The sequence below is a fragment of the Echinops telfairi genome, unplaced genomic scaffold, assembly GCF_000313985.2.
Source record: "Echinops telfairi isolate 266 unplaced genomic scaffold, ASM31398v2 ScPeMD7_9;HRSCAF=40, whole genome shotgun sequence".
NCBI classification, from domain to species: domain Eukaryota; kingdom Metazoa; phylum Chordata; class Mammalia; order Afrosoricida; family Tenrecidae; genus Echinops; species Echinops telfairi.
In genome coordinates, this window is record NW_022103906.1 from 52235815 (window position 1) to 52256566 (window position 20752).

The following is a 20752-nucleotide window of genomic DNA, read 5'->3' on the forward strand; positions in this document are numbered from 1 at the left end:
CCCCTGAGTCTTTTTTACATATTTGCTCTCATTCTCTTCCATCTGCTCTCCTCTCTGAATTACATTTAAAACTACAATAAAAGCCTTATTGAGCATTTGCCATGTGCTAGTCACCATGTTACATGCTGAAGCTACAACAATAAACTCAACTGTTTAGTAGAAAAGATCATCAATTAAGTATGCATTGGCAATATGATAAGAATGTACTGGATAAATGTAACAAGAAAAGATGGTAAGATGTAGCAGGTGATAAGAAAGATAAAAGGGAATGCTCCTAAGTGTTAGCTAATCCAGGCTTTGAGGTCAGGAAACATCTCTTGGAAGAAGGAAAGGCTATACTGATATCTGAAGGAGTCAACCCAGTGCCAGTTAGCGGCGTAGCATAAAGAAGACTCTTCCAGACAGAAAAAGGAGCAAAATTTCTAAACACTCCAGAGAACAGGATGCTTTAAAGAAATTGGAACAAGTTGCGTTTAGTTGGAACGTAACTGTGATGGTTAATTTTATGTGTCAACTTGGCGTGGCTGTGGTTCCCAGTGTTTGTACAAAGCATTAGAAGAGTTGTTGTTCTGTGTGTAATCTAAGGCAATGCAATGGAATCACCGTACAATGTAATCTAATATAATTTCATCAATATGATTGTTGTAAAGGGAATTTCTTAAGGTGCAGTCTGCTTTCAGACGACAAGTAGATATTTTGTGGGAACTTGCTCACATCTGCACTCTTCTTGTTGCCTGAGCTCTGGCTATTGGGACACAGGGCTGAGGAAGACTCCACCTGCCATGTGACCTACACAATTGGATTTGCCAGCCTCCCCGAATCCATGAACCAGCGGAAGTCTCCAGCCTATTGGTATGACCTACGGACTTGAAACTTTCCACAAATGCATGAGCCAATTCCTTGAGGTGTCTATTTAAATGACCAAATAGACCAAAAAGAATTTTTAAATTTTATAATACAAGTGGGCCTTCAAAAAGTTTATGGAAAGGTGGAACTGAAATACAATGAAAAATTTTCCTGAGGTTTTTGACGCTCCACGGTAGTTACACATTGGGCTGCTAACTGCAAGGCCAGCAGTTTGTAAACCTCAGCTGCTCCATGGGAGAAAAATGGGGCTTTCTGCTCCCATGAAGACTGGGGCTTTCTACTCCCTTCTCCTCTCAGGCACTCACAGGGCCAGTGTGACTCTGTCCGACAGGGTCACGGTGAGTCGGCAGAGAGTTTGGTTTGGGTTTTACATCATGGTAAGGCTAAGGTAAAAGAACAATGTTGAAGGCTTTCTGTCTGATCATCAATATGGAGCTGGGCTCCATAGGGTTTCCAACGGCTGACTCTTCAGAACTTGATCAGCAGGTGGTTCTTCCAAGAAGCGCCTAGGTGTATTTGAGCTCACAGCCTTTATGTTAGCAGCCAGCACATGAAATGTTTGTACCATCCAAGGACTCCCGTGCTCAAACAGCTAAAAAAAGAGTGCTCTGGACGTTATCCTTTCTGTTGCTGACAATAAGTGTTTACTTGCTTAAAAATATATATCTTTTGTGTCTGATGGAAGTCATATGGTAGTCATCTATAGTAAATAAAAGGATAATACATATAGGAACACATAGGGATATTATGTTTATAATTTCAAGATTATTTTATTTCCAGGGGGAAATACAAGCATAATCCAACGAAAAATTATCACATGATACAATGCAAACATAAAAACTACTCTTTACTCGATTATTCTGACTTTTCCCCTTTCCTGACCTTTTGATCCTATGGCCTTACTCTAAAGCAGAAGGAACCCTTCATAAATGTAACAAGAAGAGATAGATAAACAGACAACGTTCAACTCTAAAATTATACAATTGTTTCTTGCTATTTGCATACTTGTATTTGAACCATCTCTCACCTTGATGCTTTATTAAGCTAAAGACATCCTTTGGTATTTAACATTTATATTAAATATCACCTAGAGTGGTGCTGTCAGGTAAATATTGGACTTCCAAGTGCAAGATCTGCGGTTCAAATCCACCAGCTGCTCCACGGGAGAAAGTTGAAGCTATCTGCTTCCATTAGAAGTGGCAGCCTTGGCAGCATGTGTACGGTGTGCTTGACACGATGGATACAAGTATGGATTGTGAGAGGAGCTGTCGGAGCCCCCAATAAAATGATTTTTAAAAGCAGAAAAGAAAATGATGATGGCAACATATGTACAAGTTTGATTGATGTGATTGATTTATGGATTGTTATAGTAGCTGTAAGAGTCCACAATAAAATGATTTTTTTAAAAAGCTACAGCCTCAGAAACCCTGGATAGGGTTTCTATGAGTCACGCTTGACTTGATGGTAGTGGGGTTCTTATCAAAATCGTAGAAAGGCAAGTATGTAGAAGAGATTATAATTAATATAGTGCTTCATTTTGCTTATTGATGGAATAAGAACAGCTCTTTGGCCAATCCCAGAGTGAATCAGTGCTAGCCCCACATCACTATACAAGTGTGGATGATAAAAATTATGAAAATATTTAGTCAGAATAAATTCCCACCTGCGTATTGTCTCTTGCCTCCGAGGTCAATGACACTGTTCTCCTCCCCTCTATCCAGGAATTGGACTTCCTTCTCATGCAAAAGGCGAGCAATCTTGACCTGTTGCAGTTTCACTCGGGTCTCGAGCACGTGCACCTGGGCCCTGAGGCGCACCTGCTCCTGGAGACAGTCCTCGAGAGCCTGCAGGCGGGATGTTCACGGACGGTCGGTCAGTCCTCCCAGTAAACTGGACTCACCAAGTGTTCCAGTTTTTACCCCAACCGCTTATTCTGGAACTCTTTTCAACCAAAAAGGGACTTTAAATCCTACATTATTTAGTCCTGGGAGAATAAGAGAGGATGGCTCATCCTAAAGCTCCTGAACTAAGGAAATAAGGCAACATAATCCAATCAGAATGAACATACGCAGGGCTTTATAGACATTGTTTCATTCAATGTTCATGAAAATTCTACGAGGAAGGAATGGGTTCAATCCTGTTGAAAGAACTTGTTCAAGGTCACCCAGGGGGCACCCAGCGTCCAGTTGGAGGTTTATGCTCTGACTTCTACATGATACTGCCTGAGTATTCTCAGAAAGGCAAAGGGCTTTACATATGTTAATGACACTCTAATATGACCATTCCTAAGATAAATGAGATTTGGAATCATCTTTTGGGCATTAGTAGATGTTAAAAATATCATTTAACTCTGTAAGCATCTATAAGAGATGCCGGTTTGCACAAGGGATACTACTTCAGATCCTTCCAACCCCAAGACAACTGCCTGGGGGTGCAATAGTTCAGCACTCAGCTGCTACCCTGATGTTGGGGGTCGCAAACCCACCCAGGGTTTCTTCGAGGGAGAGAAGACAGTTGGCTCCTGTAAAGATTGTGTTTGTTAGGTGCCATCAAGTTGGTTCCGCCTCACAGCACCACGGTGTACAACAGAATGAAACACTGCCCGCTCCTGCTCTGTCCTCACAATGGTTCCTACGCTGAGCAACCCTCTCAGACAGCACAACGGCTCCCTGGGGTTTCCGGCTTGTGAGTCTTACACAAGCAGGTCGCCTCGTCTCTTTCACATGGCATGGCTGGTAGGTTTGCAACTCTGACCTTTGGGTGAGCCGTCCAGAGCTTAACTCATTCCACCATCAGGGCTCCTTAACAGTCACGAGGCTCAAAACCAAAACACCCAGCCCACTGCTGTTGAGTCAGTCCTTACTCTTAGCAACCCCTAGACAGGGTTCCTGGAATTATGAACCTTGACAGGAGCAGACAGCGCCATCTCTCTCCCAAAGAACCAGGAGTAGTGAAAAGGAGGCTAAAGGAACATGGTTGCTATTTCACCAGTTTTTCACTTTGAAAATCCTATTTGCTGTTCACATCATGACCCCTCTCAGAAGTACAAATGTTTACTTTTGAAACCCTCAATTATCTTATATACATATATTAGTGCTTTGAAGTCATTTGCTTAAATCTAGGTATATTTCTTGATTTGTATTTTCAAAGTTTCCTATACCTGCCTTTACTACTTTGTACTCATTCCATAAATATGAGGATGTACTGTGTTCCCCCAGACCCCTGGAGGTATAGCAGTTAACGGACTAAGTTGCTAACTGGAGAATCTATGGTTTAAACCCTGAACCCACCAGCTGATCTTGAGGGAAAGATGAGCCGTCTGCCTCTGTAAAGATTTACAACCTTCGATATCCTAGCGGACAGTTCTACTCTGTCCTATGGGGTTGCTATGAGTCCCAAACCACTGGAGGGCAATAGAGTTGGCTTTCTTTTTGTTTGTTACTGCCTTCCCAATAAAGAAAACATGCATTACATTCATATGAAGGACTATAAAGGTCACGCTTCAAAACTGAAAGGCATAGAGTAAGAGAATAGAGAAGTGTGCCCGAGGCTCCCTCTCACCCTCTCCTTCCAATTTCATTGTCCAAGTCACTGATTCTTTAAGTTTTTCCTTTAGGAATATTTCTTGTTGGAAATTTGAGTCCACTCAGACAAACCTTGGAAGAAAGCCCTGGTGGTCTATTCCCGGAAAATGGCCATTGAAAATCATATGGAGCACAGTTCTAACACACCCGGGGTCACCATGAATTGGAATTGATTTGATGGTAATTGGTCATCCTTCTTTATCATTTTACCCTGTTACCCTCTATTCTCTGCTCCTTAATTTAGCTTCTCTGAGTTACTTGCTGATCCCTTGAATAAGGTGACCAGACGTACCGCTTTTGGCGGGATAGTCCTGTTTTTTGGCGTTTTAAAAAAGTCCCGATTGTTTGAAAGAATGCACAAGTTAGGGAACGGTCTATTTGGTCCATATAGACCAAATTTTTAATCAAGAACCCCCACCTCCAGGTCAATGATGTCCCACTTTAAATCTGGTCATTTTACCCTTGAATCATCACCAATCTAAAAAATAAGTGACAAGGATATTTTCTGATCTTGCTCTCAATAGTGGAGAATTGGCTGTGAAATTATGAAACAGTGACCTTTTAAAATAATGAAGGGCTTACAGGTCAAGCATGTTCCATCTTTACAAGAGACTACATACAATATTTTAATAAAGTTATTTAAAACTTAAGAGTTTTCTTTCTCCCAGAACTTATTTATTTTTCTCTTTTAACTCCTGACTGGGAGTTAAATACATAAATCTATATAGTTTACCCGAGTAGTGTTCAATATTGGAAAGCCTGAAGTCAACTACTACTGAGAGTTTAAAACTTCTCCTATAAAACCAACTCATTATTCCTAGTGAATTCAAAAGAATTTATTTGTTGTGAAAGTTGATTTCAACTTAAAATTTTTTTGAAGTACGTACTATGTGTCAGATGTCTACACAAACCTATTTCTTTTTTCCCTTAATTTTTTCCAGTAACGAGTTGCTATAGACTTTTCTGCAACATTAAGAAAGGTCAGATCAAAGCCAGCATTATAAATATCATTTTGCAGTTAGCTCACCCTGCTTTCCTGGCCCATGGCCAAAGCGGTGGTGACGAGGATGAAAGGGATCAGCTTCGCCATCTTCCCCGTTGTAAGAACTGCAAGACCCAAAAGCACTTCATTAAATTGGTCAGCCTAGTTTTGTTCATGAAATCAGAGTTGGATCAGACGCGAGTAGCTAAAGCCCTGATGCAATTCCAGATGATCTCGAATCTAAAATCCTCCCTGATTTCACAACCCTTCCCGGACACAAACTGATGAAATCCACTATTGCCTTCAATAGAGTGGAACCTGACCAAGATATAGAGGAATTATTCCAAAAATAATGGAGGGACTCTAACTCAGTGTGATCTTAGATATTGCTTAATTGACATGATTTTGCCTTGGAAAATGCCTGAACTTTGTAAGCAGACAGACCTGGCTCTGTATTTTGTCTGAGCTACTCACTGGATGTGTGAACGTAGGCAAATTATTAAAATGCTCCTGAACTATAAAATGAAAATAATTCTAACTTTATTAGGACTATGAAAATTAGGGGCAAAAGATATTTAGACATCATAGCATATGATATCTACAAATTTTATATCAAAATTATCAGTCCTAAAAGGTAGGAATTTGAGAGAAACAGAAAGCTTCCTATTTCCATCAAGAGTTAGAGTGTCACCAGATTTAAAGCCAGTGCCAGACGAATACAGCTTGTTGGCAAGGAGTGGGGAGCCAGTGGAGGGCCCGGAAGGCTCGGCCCCCATGCCAGCTATGGGGACAACTGTCCCTCCCCCCAGAAGAATTTACTTGAGAGGGGGCACTGAAGCTGCTGCTAGGGGAGAGGGGCATGTCTGATCAGAGCAAATGGGAGCACTTAGGGGGAGGAAGAGAGTGGAGCACATCCTGACCCACCAGGCCTGGAGGACGACATCCCCACTCTGAACAGCCAATGGACAGAGTGGACAATATGGCTGATCCCACCACGAGACACGCCATCCCTTGATGGCCCCAGGCTCTAAGGGGGACAACACTGGAGACTCATTGTCGGGACTGGCCCAGACTGACCCTGAGACACTGAGGCAAAGCACTAAAAGCATGCGGCAGAGCAACCGTGGGAGCAGAGCAGAGAGCCCCCGAGGGAGTACAAAGGACAGACTCTGGGGCAGAGCATGGCACCCCATCGGTCCTGACTGAAGGGCATGCCTAGAGATCAAAAATCAGACCTTGATCTACTTACAGGTTTTTCTTTCTGTTTAAAATTTTTTTCTTTTAATTAATTTATTCTTCTATGGGTAATTGGTTTCCTTTTTTGTTGCCATCACTGTGTTCTCACTGATAGCCTATCTTGCTATGGCTTGGTTTTTGATGCATATTATTATCTCTGCAGATCTATCTAGATAAGATAGACTGGATGAATAGTCTGGAGGAGAAAACAAGGGGACCAACGGTTCCAGGGGGACACGGGAGAGGGGGAGGCGGGGGTAAGGAGGTGGTGCTGACCAACTGATCACTGAAGACAAAGTGGGTGCATAAGCAAATGTGGTGAAGAAAGGTGATGGTGCCCGGCTATCAAAAGATATAGAGTCTGGGGTCTTAAAGGCTTAAAGATAAACAAGCGGCCATCTAGCTGAGAAACAACAAAACCCACATAGAAGAAGCATACCAGCCTGTGCGATCACGAGGTGTTAAAGGGATCAGGTATCAGGCATCAAAGAACAAAAAAATCATGTCTTTGTGAATGAAGGGGAGTGCAGAGTGGGGACCCAAAGTACATCTGTAAGCAACTGGACACCCCCTTACAGAAGGGTCACAGGGAGGAGATGAACCAGTCAGGGTGCAGTGTAGCAACGATGAAACATACAACTTTCCTCTAGTTCTTAAATGTTTCCTTCCCCACCCCACTGTCATGATCCAAATTCTACCTTACAAACCCGGCTGGACTGGAGGATGTACACTGGTACAGATAGGAACTGGAAACATAGGGAATCCGGGCCAGGTGAACCCCTCAGGACCAGTGGTGAGAATGGCGATACTGGAAGGGTAGAGGGAAGGTGAGGGAGAAAAGGTGAACCAATTACAAGAATCTACATAAAACCTCCTCCCTGGGGGATGGACAGCGTAGAAGTGGGTGAAGGGAGATGTCGAACCATGTAAGATATGACAAAATAATAATAATTTATAAATTATCAAGGGTTCATTGGGGAGGAAGGAGCGGGGAGGGATGCCAGAGGCTCAAGTGGAAAGCAAATGTTTTGAGAATGATGAGGGAAACAAATGTACAAATGTGCTTGACACAATGGATGTATGTGTGGATTGTGAGAAGAGCTGTATGAGCTCCCAATAAAATGATTTAATTAAAAAAAAAGAAAGAGCTTTATATATAAGAGCAATTGACTATTGAGGAAAAACATCCTAGCCCATTCCAGATCAAGTCTATAAGTCCAATGTTAGCCCATATGTCCAAAACCAATCTATAAATTCCTCTTCAGACTCTTGAAACACATGCAATGATGCCAAATGCAGGAAGATCACAGGCCAGTCGTTGGGAAATCTTGTGGATCCAGTGACATTGTAAGCATCTCAGCACTGGCAGGGGTCTCCATATGGCTTTCCATCTCAGGGCACTAGCATATTTCCATGTGTCTTGTTAGATGCAATGTCTCCCAGGGAGTGAGCCTAAAGAGGGAGAGTGTCTCCCACCTCCAAGGAGGAATACAGGAGTTCCCAGAATCCTCAGGAGAAGGCCATGCCCACAGAGAGGCCTCATTGGCTATGACCTGATTGAAAAGTAAACTCCACCCCTTCACTCGTAATCCTCTCAAATTAACAACTACCACGTTGGCATATAATATACAATTTAATTGTTTAATCATATTTAGAATACTTGTGCAATCATCACCACAATCAGTTTCAGAACATTTTCTTCTTTCTTGTGCTTATACTTGTTAGCTCCTTATTTTCCTCCAACCTCCCCTGCCATGCTCCTTGGTAACTATTCATCCAGTCAGTTACTGTCTCTATAGATCTATTGTGGATCTATTGATCCATATCTATTCTGGATTTCATACCCAGAAAATCATACAAAACAAAATCAAGAAACAAAAGCAACAACAATGACAAAACAGAAAAAAGCCTCAATTTTTTAAAAGGTCAAAAAGAAAGAAAGAAACAACTGTAAAATGGGTCAAAAGCGAGATTAAATGATAAGGTATTACATTTTGACCTAACTCTGTGTGCCATAATCAACTTTACAAAGCTGTCTGGTAGCAAGGCTAGTCACATCCCTGGGCTATTGTCAGAGGGGACTCCCAGGAGGCTCAATCCATGTGGACACCCTGAAAATGGGTTTTGGGCTTCCCCTGTCATCTAGAGCCTTCTGCTAACCAGATGTTCAGAATTTAAGCTCTGATACCCTTCCTTCCTCCAGATTTGGACTTTATTATTTCCAATCCTTGGATCACACAGGCTGGCAAGTTTCTTCCATCTAGACTTAATTGATGCCTCACTTAGATGGCTTCTGCATCTTTTTTTTTTTTCACATTAAAAAAATCATTTTATTCCGGGCTCTTATAGCTCTTATAATATTCTATACATCAACTGTTTCAAGCTTATTTGTACATATGTTGCCATCATCATTTTCTAAACATTTAGTTTCTATTTGAGCCCTTGGTATCAGCTCCCTTTTTTCCCTCCTCCCTTCCCCCCACCCTTGTGACCCCTTGATAACTTATTGATTTCATGTCTTACACTAACCACTGTCTCCTTTCACCCATGCACACGTCTATTGTTCATCCCCCTGGGTGGTGGGGGTGGGAGTTATGCATAGATCATTATGATTGGTTCCCCTTCCTCCCATCCTCCCCCTACCTTCTCCGATGCTCCTTGTACTCTCAATTCTGTTCTTTTTTTTCTCTCTAATACTTTTTTGGGGGCTCTTACATCTCTTATCACAATCCATACATTCATCCAGTGTGTCAAGCGCATTTGCATATATGCCGCCATCATCATTTTCAAAGCATTCTCTCCCCACTTGAGGCCCTGACATCAGCTCCCCATTTCTTCCTCCTCCCTCCCCCACCTGCCCTCCCTCATGAACCCTTGATAAGTTATAGATGATTATTTCTGTATCTTACACCGTCCTCTGTCACCCCTCACCCACTTTTCTGTTATTCGTCCCCCTAGGATGGGGTTCCAGATTGATCCTTGTAATCAATTCCCCATTTCTCCCCTCACCCTCCCCTAATCCTCCTGGTATCTCTACTCTCCTTGTTGGCCCTGAGGGGTTTATTTATCCTGGATTCTCTGTGTTGTGGGCTCTTATCTGTAAGACCCTGGACACTATTCTATCTGTAGCAGAGCACCATATCTGATTTCTTCACCACATTTTGCTATAGCACCCAGATTTTCTTCATGAGAATGATTAATTCACTTTTGAAGTCATGAGTCTCAACAAAAAATTATGATAATCCTCAAAATAGCTTCTGTGTTCTGTCACAGTGGTAAGTTTTCATGTTATAGAAGTTAAGCAACTAGAAATACAGAAAATAACTGTATAATCTACAAACAAAATTTATACCATTGGCCTCTGCCCAAAGAGATTTGGAATTAATCAAATTATTTCTTTGTTAGCTAATTTTTATTCTATATGTCCCAAGGTAATTTTTATATACCACCTCTTCAACTTTTAGATAGTTAAGGAAGTGGTTCCCAAGCTTTGCTGCCCATTAATATTGCCTGTGGACTTTTCAAAAACAAATTGATGCTTAGGAATTCAGCCAAAGGTCTGAAGGCAGAAATCAAGCATTGGCAGATTTAAAAGACTACCACTTGGTTCCAATGTACAGCAAAGTTTGGAAACTAATGATTAAGAGTCTTAATAGATCATTTTTTTAAAAAGCCTATGACAACAGAGTAGGTAGTTCTCAGTCCTCCTGGTAACAGCAACAACAACAAAAAAGAACACTTACAGAGTGGAAGTATCCCTTGAACTCTGGTAAATACGGAAGAAGGCCACCTCAAGACATTGTGTGAAGTACAGTGTTAATTACTAAAATATATGAAATGCATGAGTTATAGAGAGTAATGAGCAGTCTGCTAGATACACTAGGGGTGAACCCCCAAACCAGAATTTCCCCCTCCAAGCTATGTATTTAATTTTCTTTTTTTTTTTCTCACAAAATGACCTTATCACTTTCAAAGTACTCTCCATTACACTTAATACATTTGTCAAATCTGCAATTCCATCCTTAGAAACATTTTTCAAACTCATCTGTTTGGATGGCTCTCAGCACCTCCCTCCTTTTTTTCCTTCACCTCTTCTATGTCATCAAATCACTGTCCTTTAATGTCCCTCTGCATTCATGGGAACAAGAAGAAGTCGCATGGATTTACTCAGGTGAGTAAGGCACATGGGGCAAGAGACGCATGCTGTATTTTTGCCCAGAACTGGCACACTGAGATGGCTGAGTACATAACTTTATGTCACACATTTTATTTCAGATTAAAAGTTCTTTATAACAGGTCCAGAACTATGCTAGGTTTCTTATCCCTATAACGCCTGAATTTTTAATTTCAGGAAAAATTTTTTTAATTCTTTGCTTTCATAGTTATCGATATATATTAATATATACATTTAATTAAATGTTACAAAAATGTCGCACTCGGCGTCATAGGGTTAAAAGGCTTGTTTTATTTGATTCTCAAATAACTCTGTAAGGTAGCATCATTACCCCGTCTGGGAGCCCGTTTGATGCAGTGGTTAATGGGCTCAGCTGCTGACTAAAGCACCAACAGTTCAAACCCACCAGCCGCTCTGTGGAAGAAAGAAGTGGCGGTCTGTTTCCATAAAAATGTACAGCCCTGGAAACCCAATAGGCATTCTTTGCTGTCATACAGGGTCCCTATGAGTTGAAAGTGACTTAATGGCAGTGGATTTCAGTTTGATATTATCCCCATATATTGGCACTGGTAGTGGAGAGGTAAAATTCTCGCCTTCCATGCGGAAGGCTCAAGTTCCATTCCCAAACTCTGTACCTCATGTGCAGCCTCTACCGATCAGGCAGTGGAAACTTGCATGTTGCTGTGATGCTGAACAGGTTTCAGCAGAGCTTTTAGCCTAAGATGGACAAGGAAGAAAGACCTGGTAATCTACCACAGGAATCAGCCAATGAAAACCCTGTGGGTCACGATGGTCTGATCTGAACCGGCCCAGGGGACGGCACAGGCCTGGGCGGTGTTTGGGTTCATTGCGCGTGAGGGAATCATGAGTCAGAGCCAGTTCTATGGCAGCTAACAGCAATAATATTACTCTCATGACACAGATGAGAAGATCAGCTTGGTTGTTACTTCCGGACGATAACCTAACAGGTAAATTGAAGCCCAGCAACTGAACAGAGATCATTTCATCTTGAAGGCCCATTCCTTGATGACTACTCTACATGCCCTTCCTCACTCTGGTTTCCTGTTCCACGGAAACTGGGTGCATGAGGGCAGAGGCCATGCTTTGTGGTCTTCTCCAACGACCTTCGCTCTCACTCCTAAACTTAGGTATGCTTTATATCTTCCCAAGCCATGCCTTCTCCCCAAAGCCATGAGCTTACAGAAGAGGCAGTCCACGAGGGCGTAGCAGCAGTAAGCATTTATAGGACAACAGCAATCTGCTTCACACTATGGTAGGTGCTGTTCCTTCAACATAGTTGCCTCAGCAGGGTAATATGTTGGAGAAGAAATGAAACAAAACATTAAAATGACAACTAAAGGCAATATCAATTTAGCACGTTGTTGTTAGATGCAGAGTTCAACTCAGATCAATCCCATGTGGCAAGGGAGAACTGCTTCATAGGGTTTCCTTGTGTTGTAGTAAAAAGCCCTCTCTTCTGTCCTTAGAGTGAGATTAAGAGGATTTATTCAGGAAAAAAACATGGAGGAGAGAAGCGTTCAAATGCAAGAAGTCACCCGTCCACAGAAGTGAGAATGAAACATGCCTAACTAAGACAGATACTCTAACAAAGACAGATGTCGTCCAAGGAGCAAAGAAATTATCAGACAGGCATTTGATTTGGATAGTCTTTGGTTGAAGTCTATCCAAGGAGGCTGGGTTCGGAGTAAGGAACGGGCTTCTCTTGGATAATCAAGTATGGACACTTAGAGTGGTTGATTCTAGGAACTAATTACAGAGGTTTCGATCATAGTCACATAGTCTTCAAGTGAGATTACAAAGCATCGATGGTGGGTGTTTAAACAGCTTTAACCAGATGTCTCAGGAATTTGTGCCAACCATCTTGATGCCAGGGCCCCATTTCCCTGAAACAGCTTGTTAAACAAAACCCGCAAAGTTGTCTGGGAAACTTTAGATAAGGACAGCTCCAAATGCCCTTTCAAACAATTCTCTTTGTTACATCTTTGTCATGCAGAAACATTTGGGGGCTCACTTCATACAAAAGACAGCTGTGTCAAGAGGCCCAGAAAAATTACTTCTTAGTTTCTATGGCTTCTAGCAACTAGCAGCGTCAGATAACGGGAGCTGATGAGAGATTTTTCAGGCACTCTGCAACTACATGAACGTGGAGTCCCAGGCACGTAGGCAGGCAAGTCAGAAATCAGGTTAGTTCAGTAGAAACTGAGTGTAATCCAATCATTGCGTGGGGGTCAAAAAAGCCTTTATGAATTTCTCCTTCACACTTGGCTGTAATCTTTAAAGCAGAGATTGCCAAGGAGTTGTTTTGACCCAGGGACCCATGGAGTGGAAATGAGTCACCAATCTTTAAGCCACCAGGGCTCCTTAAATTAAGCATGCATGAGACAATATGTAGGTACTTATAAAACTAAGCTTCCCCCCAAGACCGCTCTGCAAGAGAGAATGAATTAGTTCCTCTGCTGTGATCCCATAATAGTATATTCATAGACTTATACAGCATTTATTACTTGTAATAACTATAATCAATAAACCATATTGGGGGGGAAAAAGACAGTCATAGGTTCTCAATGTATCCATTATCATACGTACTTCAATAATTTAAAAGTTTATTTCATTAGAAAATGGTACTGGTTTTTTCTAAGAAAAACTGAAATGGTAAATACTACTCTCCAGTTCATTCTGACTCATGGCGGCCTGTTACAGAAGAGAACTTCTCCATGGGATTTTCTTGGCTGTACTCTCAATAGAAGCAGATTACCTGGGCTTTCTTCTGTCATATTGCTAGATGGATTAGAACTGCCAACCTTTAGTAGACAAGCACAGACCCATTTGTGCCATCCAGGCTTCCCTACGATGATGACTAGAACACCCTCGTTGTTGTTGTTAGGTCCGGTTTTGTTGGTTCTAACTCAAACACCGCCCAGGCCTGCGCTGGCCTCACAATTCTTCTTACTTTGGAGCCCACTGCCGCAGCCACTGTGCCAATCCACCGTGTTGAGGTTCTTCCTCTCCTTTGTTGCCCTCTAATTTATCGAGCATGATGTCCTTCTCCCGAGACTGGTCTTTCCTGACAACATGTCCAAAATACTTATCAAGAAGGAGAGCCCTCCAAAGAAAACTGGGGTTCTCTTGTTGTTTACAAAATATAGCATTTTCTTATTTGAATTGTAAATATCTTCGAGGTCAACATCTTTTTTATTACACTGACCAACTTAGGAATTGCCTATCTTTTATATGAAAAGGGGAACCCAGTCTTAGATCTTTAATGCAATTTATAATTCTCTCTCTTTCTCTACTACATTGCTCAATACTATGTAAAATTGTGGAAATAACATAACTTCCAATTTGAAGAAGAAAAAGAAACTTCTATTCTCTAGAGATATCCATAGGTCATCGTTCTCATATCAAAATTAACTAATATGTCTCAACTGCTCTCTGACTTTAATTTATACCTTATTCACGGTGACTGAACTGTTTGTACATTAAATAATATAAAGTATCAAAATCACCAGGATTTTTATTAAGAGACAATCACTATCAATCTGAGTTGCAGTGGGAGAAGTATATTTGTAAAAAGTTTTCTGAAAAAAATATTAACAGAAGCAAATGAACTAGAAAGAGAAAAGTTTCAGAATATACTTTACAATTCTTCTTAGGTGAAGTTTTCTTTTAAATTTAGTGTATTTCAGTTTCTAATCTCTACTGCCAGAAAAGCACTGTCTCAAAGCATGAGAACACGTCATAATAATGGAGTCCTTGGGTGGTACAAGTCGTGAAAGCACTTGGCCGCTCGCTGAAAGGTTAGAGGTCTGAGTCCAGCCAAAGACTTCTCAAGAGACAAGCCTGCGATCTACTTCTGAAACAATTGAACCATTGAAACCCTGTGGAGTACGGTTCTCCTCTGACCCACATGGGGTCACCATGAGTTAGAATCAACGCTCCTGCGAGTGGTAACATCATAATAATAGAGGAAAATTGCTGAGTGGGCCTTTTGGAACAATTGCTCTCCTCCCACAAAGATTCAGCTAGCACACATGGCCTTGAATCATTGTACACCCACTTCTCACTTACTGGTATAGTTAGGTTCCAAAGTCCGGGTTGTTTTGCAAAAATAGGATTTATTTGAAAACCAGGGATGACAACATCAGCATATAAAAGGGAGATTAGTTACATCATGACCTAACTGCCAAATTAAATTGTTACATAACTGTGACAAAACTGAATTGTTTTTCTTACGGATATATTTGATTGATTACTGATTAGGCTTTTTTATTGATAAAGCAAACTGCTAAGAACCAGTAGTAAAAATAATATCCCATTTTTCCTTCAGTGCAGTGATCAGACCTTCACTATGTTATTCCACTTCTAGTTATTAGGCAATTTTTTAAAGAATTAAAATAAAAATGAGTCAAGGTGCCACTGTGGTTAAGTGCTTTGCTGCTAACCAGAAATTGGCAGTTCAAATCCACCAGCAGTTCCATGGAAGAACAATGTGGCAGTCTGCTTCTGTAAAGATTACAGCCTTGAAATGCCTGTGGGCAATTCTACCCTGTCCTTTAGGGGATCACTATGAGTTGGAATTGACTCATTGGCTATGAGGGGTTTTGTTTTGTTTTTTTAATTAGAGATAATATTCAGGATTCCAGACTTTTATTTCATGCTCTCTGATGGAATCAATTTATCAAATTAGCCTATGTAGTTGTGGGACTACTTTAGTTGAGAAACAAATAAAGTGGCTTAAAGACCTTAAAATAAATTTATTTTCATCTTGTGCCTGGCATAAGTGAAAGTGTATTTTGTATGTTCTCCAGAAGATGCTGGACAAGTATAAAACATGTATGCATTGCTTAGCATTAGATTTCATAGTAAGTAGAGAGTCAATGAAGCACTTTAAAAGGTCTGTCTCTTAGTGTCCAAAGATTTCTATCTCGTTGTTATTAAAATAACCAAATCATGATCTTTTGCACAGAAGGGAGTGAGGCCTTTTTCTGACAGAGATTTAAGCATTAAGACACTTTAAGATTCTATTACACATTTTAAAAAGTCATTGTTGTGTGGCCGGGTAGCTCTGTTGGTTAGAGCGTGGTGCTAATAAAAAGTCATTATATTACTTTGGCCATCTTAAGGATAATTTCTGAAGATGTCTTAGGGCCTCTAAGTGTCCACATTTATAATTCTAACCAATATCTACAATTACAAAGATATGTTGAGGCCTTAGGAACTTGCTCTGAAAAGCAGTTCCACATCACTGATTATAGCAAACTAGTATTTATTCTGCACATCTGGCTTGAGATAAAGTTGCATCCAGTTGATTATGTGCTACCTCCTGGAATGGTGGAACATTGGCTAAATCTTTTTGCTGTAGCATATGCTTTCATTGCCTTTTGCTACTTCCTGCATCTTTCAATATTGCGCCCTTCAATAATGAAACTCCAGAGCTGTCTTCTTCTCCGCCCCCACCCCCACCCCAAGTTTTTCAACTTTAGAAACACTGAGTGTGTTCTTCCCTTTTAGTTTTCTAACTGCGGGTCTTTGAACATCTTATAAAACTTTGTTGTCTCTGACTGCCCATTAATAATCTGTTCAGCTCTTTTAATTCATCATTTCTTACATTTATTTTAACTACTCTACATCCAAGAGCAAATTCCAGCGTTTATTCTAACACACATTGAGGCATTTTCTTTTTCTTTTTTTCTGTCTTCTTAATGACCTTTTGTATTCTCATATAGTATGTCCTTGATATCAACAACAAATTGATTGGTCTTCAGTCATTAGTGTTCAATACATGAAATATGTAATTGAGATGGTACCAACACTCAGATGAGATAAACTTAAGGTCATACTTTGGCACTTGTGGCCTTATTTTCATTTTCTTCAACGTGAATTTCTGTGTAAGCAGTTGATGATCTGTTCTGCAAATGGCCCTGGCCTTGTTCTGATGTATCAGATCGAGCTTATCCATGGGTCTTGTTCCACAAATGTAGTCAATTCGATTCCTATATATTCCATATGGTGAGGTTCACTTATATAGTTTCCATGGCTGTTATTGAAAAAAAGGCATTTCCAATTAATATTTTGGTTTTGCAAATTTTATCACTTCAACTGAAGTTTTTTTCAAGTTTTTAAAGTCAGAAAATTGATCAAACATCAAACTGAGATGCATTGATAATTACTGGTTATTGGAATACAAAAATTAGAAACACAGAAGTATTAATAGTTGGAGAACACAGCCTTGGTGATAGTAATGGTGCCAGAGATCACAGGATTGAATTTTGCAAACTCACTGCCATCGAGTCAATGTTGACTCATAATATTCACTGGATAAAGATCTTTAATTGTTCTGTTTCATTTGAACGCTTCCACATAGAACATTCCACATTCCTGTTATGAATGGATGCCTGCATCCGTTTCTTCTCAGATTGAGTCATGTCACATCAGCAAGTGAAGGTTCAAAAAGTTGCACTTCATCCATATCACTAAGATCTGTACTTTCAGGAGGCAGCGCTGGCTCACTCACACTATGAGTGTCTTCTAATTGGAGGGCCGAATATTCTAGCACTATAGTAGACAAGTTCCACTTACATTCATAAGGTTTTCCCTGGTCAAGTTTTTTATAGAAGTAAGTTGCCTAGTCTGGAAGTTCCGTGGAAACTTGTCCATTATAGGGGACACAGTATTTGAAATGCTTTGACATAGCCTCCAGTAACACAGCAACATACAAGCCACCACAGTATGAAAACCAACAGATGCATGGAAGCAGTCAAAAAATCAGTTTCATTGGGCAAACCTGCTGCAAAAGACCTCTTTCAAATGTTAAAAACCAATGACGTCACTTTGGGAAATAACATGTACCTGACACCTCATACGCATGGATCTTGGCTGAAAACCAAGAATACCAGAAAGATGGTAACACATGTTTTATTGACCATCCAAAGGAATTTGATTGTGTGGATCATAACAAAGTACATATAATGTTGAAAGAACAGGAATTTCAGGACACATCATTGTGCTCATGTGGAACCTGTGCGTGGACCAAGGGGCAGTCATTCAAACAGAGTGAGGAAATACTGCGTGGTTTAAAATCAGAAAAGGTATGTATCAAGATTGTGTCCAATCACCATACTTAGTCAATCTGTATGTTGTACAAATAACACAAGAAGTTGGGCTGTGTGAAAAAGAGCTTGGCATGAGAATTGGAGGAAGGCTTATTAACAACTTATGAATGCTGATGGTACAACTTTGCTTGTTGAAACGGAAGACTTAAGGAACTTGATGAAAATCAAAGACTGCCACCCAAATTATGCTAAGTCAATGTACAGAACACCAACATGTTCACAACTGAGTCAGAAGACAGCATCGTGGTAGATGCTGTCAATGACTTCATTTTGCTTGGATCCACAATCAACTCTCAAGGAAATAGCAGTCAGGAAATCAAACCTATTGCATTGGACAAAAAGGCTGCCCAAGACCTCTTTAACCTTTTGAAAAGTAAATCAATCACTTTGAAGACGAAGGTGTGCCTGACCCAAGCCATGGTATTTATTCACTCGGAAGTTGGACAGATCTTGTGCATCTGAGTGATGGTGCTGGGGAAGAATATGGAAAGCCCCTGGACTGCCGGAAGAACAAACCCATCTGTGTTGGAAGAAGTGTAAGCAGGATGCCTCATAGAAACAAGGATGGTGAGACTTTGTCTCATGTTCTCGGACATGTTATCTGGAGAACATTATGGTTAGTAAAGTAGAGGGACGGCGGGAAAGAGGGAGAGAGGCCCTGAACAAGGCGACTGACAAGTGGCTGCTACAGAACTCAAATATAACGATTGTAGAATGGTGCAGGCATAGCAGACTCGGCAGTACCTAACAACAATATATGCAAACAAAATCTGGGCAGTGAATAACAAAGTTAAAGAAGAACTAATGTCCTTGAATTAAGGTGTTGGCAAAGAATATTGAATACACCATAAAAATACACCCAGAATGGCAAGCTTTCTTTCACATTATTTTGTAGATGCCATCCGAGGGATCAAGTGGCTCTGGTGGTGCTGTGGGTGAGGTGCTGGGCTGCTAATTGCAAGACTGGCAGTCACTCTGCAACAGAAAGATGAGACTGTCTGCTCATGTAATCGTTTAGAGTGTTTGCAACCCCATTTGGGGTCACTATGGGTTGGAATGGACTCAATGGCGGGGGGTCCTTGGTGTGGAGATGAGAGGTTCATTTCCACTAACCAGACCCTGGAGAAGGCCGTGATGCTTGGTAAAGCAGAGCATCAGGTCAAAGGGAAGACCCTCAACAGTTGGATGATGGACTGGCACAGTTGCTATAGCAATGAACTCAAACTCGGAACAGTTGTGAGGGTGGTGCAGAACTGGGCATGGTTTCGTTCTGTTTTGCGTGGGGTCACTCTGTAAACGTCGTCAGATGCCATGCAATTACATGGATTCTACAGCACCAACAACATTCTTGGATGTATTATTTATAGTTGATATAAGTCATTTGTAAGACTAAAGCCCAACAATTTCCCCATTACCTTTATTTAAATTAGTTACAGGCATAATTCAGCTATATTTTAATTCCAGGGTTTAATTCCAGACCATTTCAATAAAGCAAATCACATTTGTTTTTGTTTCCTAGTGCATATGCGCATTGTTTATATACTATAGACTATTCGATGTGCCACAGCATTATGAAAAAATTTTGAAGTATTGTGATAATTATCAAATATGAGTACAACTGCTGGAAAATACACTTGCTCAATGAATAGTTGCCACAGACCTTCAATTTGTAAAAAAAAAAAAAAAAGAAAAGCAATATCTGTAAAGTGCAATAAGGCAGAGCACAATAAAATGAGGTATATATGGCTGTAATTACAATGGATTTAGTCTGAAAGTAGAAACACTGAACTTGAAACTGAAAAGTCCTACATCTGACATGTAACTTTGTAAAACAAAAATTGTCAGTAGCATGTACATTTCCAAAATGACACACTTTAAAGAACCATTATTTATACAAGCCAAAAGAAAGAAAAAAGTTATTGAGGGAGGCATATTTAGTAAGTTGGCATTAATGAATGGACTATAACTTTCATGTAAGACAGTTCATTATAACTTTACTTAAAAACACAGCCTTGGAGCCACCTGTTGGACTATCTGGGGTATTTTTAAAAAGATGGAATGTAATTGTTCCCCTGCTTTTATTTCACCAATTTTTACTCAATAGAAGTCTTAAAGAGATGTGTAAATTTAAGCTTCAAATAGATAAAATAAAGAAAAAATGTTTCTGAAGATTTTACTTCTGAAACAAAAGGAGGCAAATGATAAGAAGATCAATTTATTTCCATCTTACATACGGGCAAATTCTATCACTTACATCAAACTGCAGTCTAATTTATTAAAAATGTAATGGAAATAGTAAAACTATAACATTCCAAACCCTTTTCCCAAGTAACAGAAACAGCCTACTCTCTAATTAACCTGTCTTTGCTTAAAGATTCTTTTTCTTGAGTTATGGTTAATATCATACCTGGAAAGCAGGTCAGAACTGTCACAATCCTGTCAAATGTGGCAGAAATGTAAAATAACTTGCCTAATGTCCAAAACGAAGCAGCTGGCACCACTCAAGTTCTCTCCGTACACTCTGTCTCTCAGGATTCTTTAACTGTATTTGGAGTTTGTAATTGTTTCCCTGTTATTTGACTAGAAATAGGAATTCTGGATTCTGGCTTGAATCCAGAAATAAGCACATAAGGAAATTGGCTTTGCTAGAAGGAAAACTGAACAGGGACATTTAAGCTGAAATCCCAATGCTCTCATATTTTCCTTCTTTTTCCCTGTTTATATGAGCCATTATGTAAGATCCAACCATGTACTTGCTAAACATATCACTTACCAC

At 40.3% G+C, this 20752-nt stretch overlaps 1 protein-coding gene across 1 annotated transcript in view; it reads right to left on the reverse strand.

The window, feature by feature from the left end:
• Positions 1–20457, reverse strand: part of FGL1 (fibrinogen like 1) — a 31752-nt gene extending 11295 nt beyond the window's left edge. The window contains exons 1-3 of the mRNA XM_004696483.3: positions 20384–20457; positions 5479–5558; positions 2531–2711 (exon numbers count right to left, since the gene is read on the reverse strand). Of these exons, the coding sequence (XP_004696540.1) occupies positions 2531–2711; positions 5479–5541 (244 nt within the window). The 5' untranslated portion in view covers positions 5542–5558; positions 20384–20457. The remainder of the gene's footprint in view (positions 1–2530; positions 2712–5478; positions 5559–20383) is intronic.
• Positions 20458–20752: the final 295 nt, after the last annotated feature.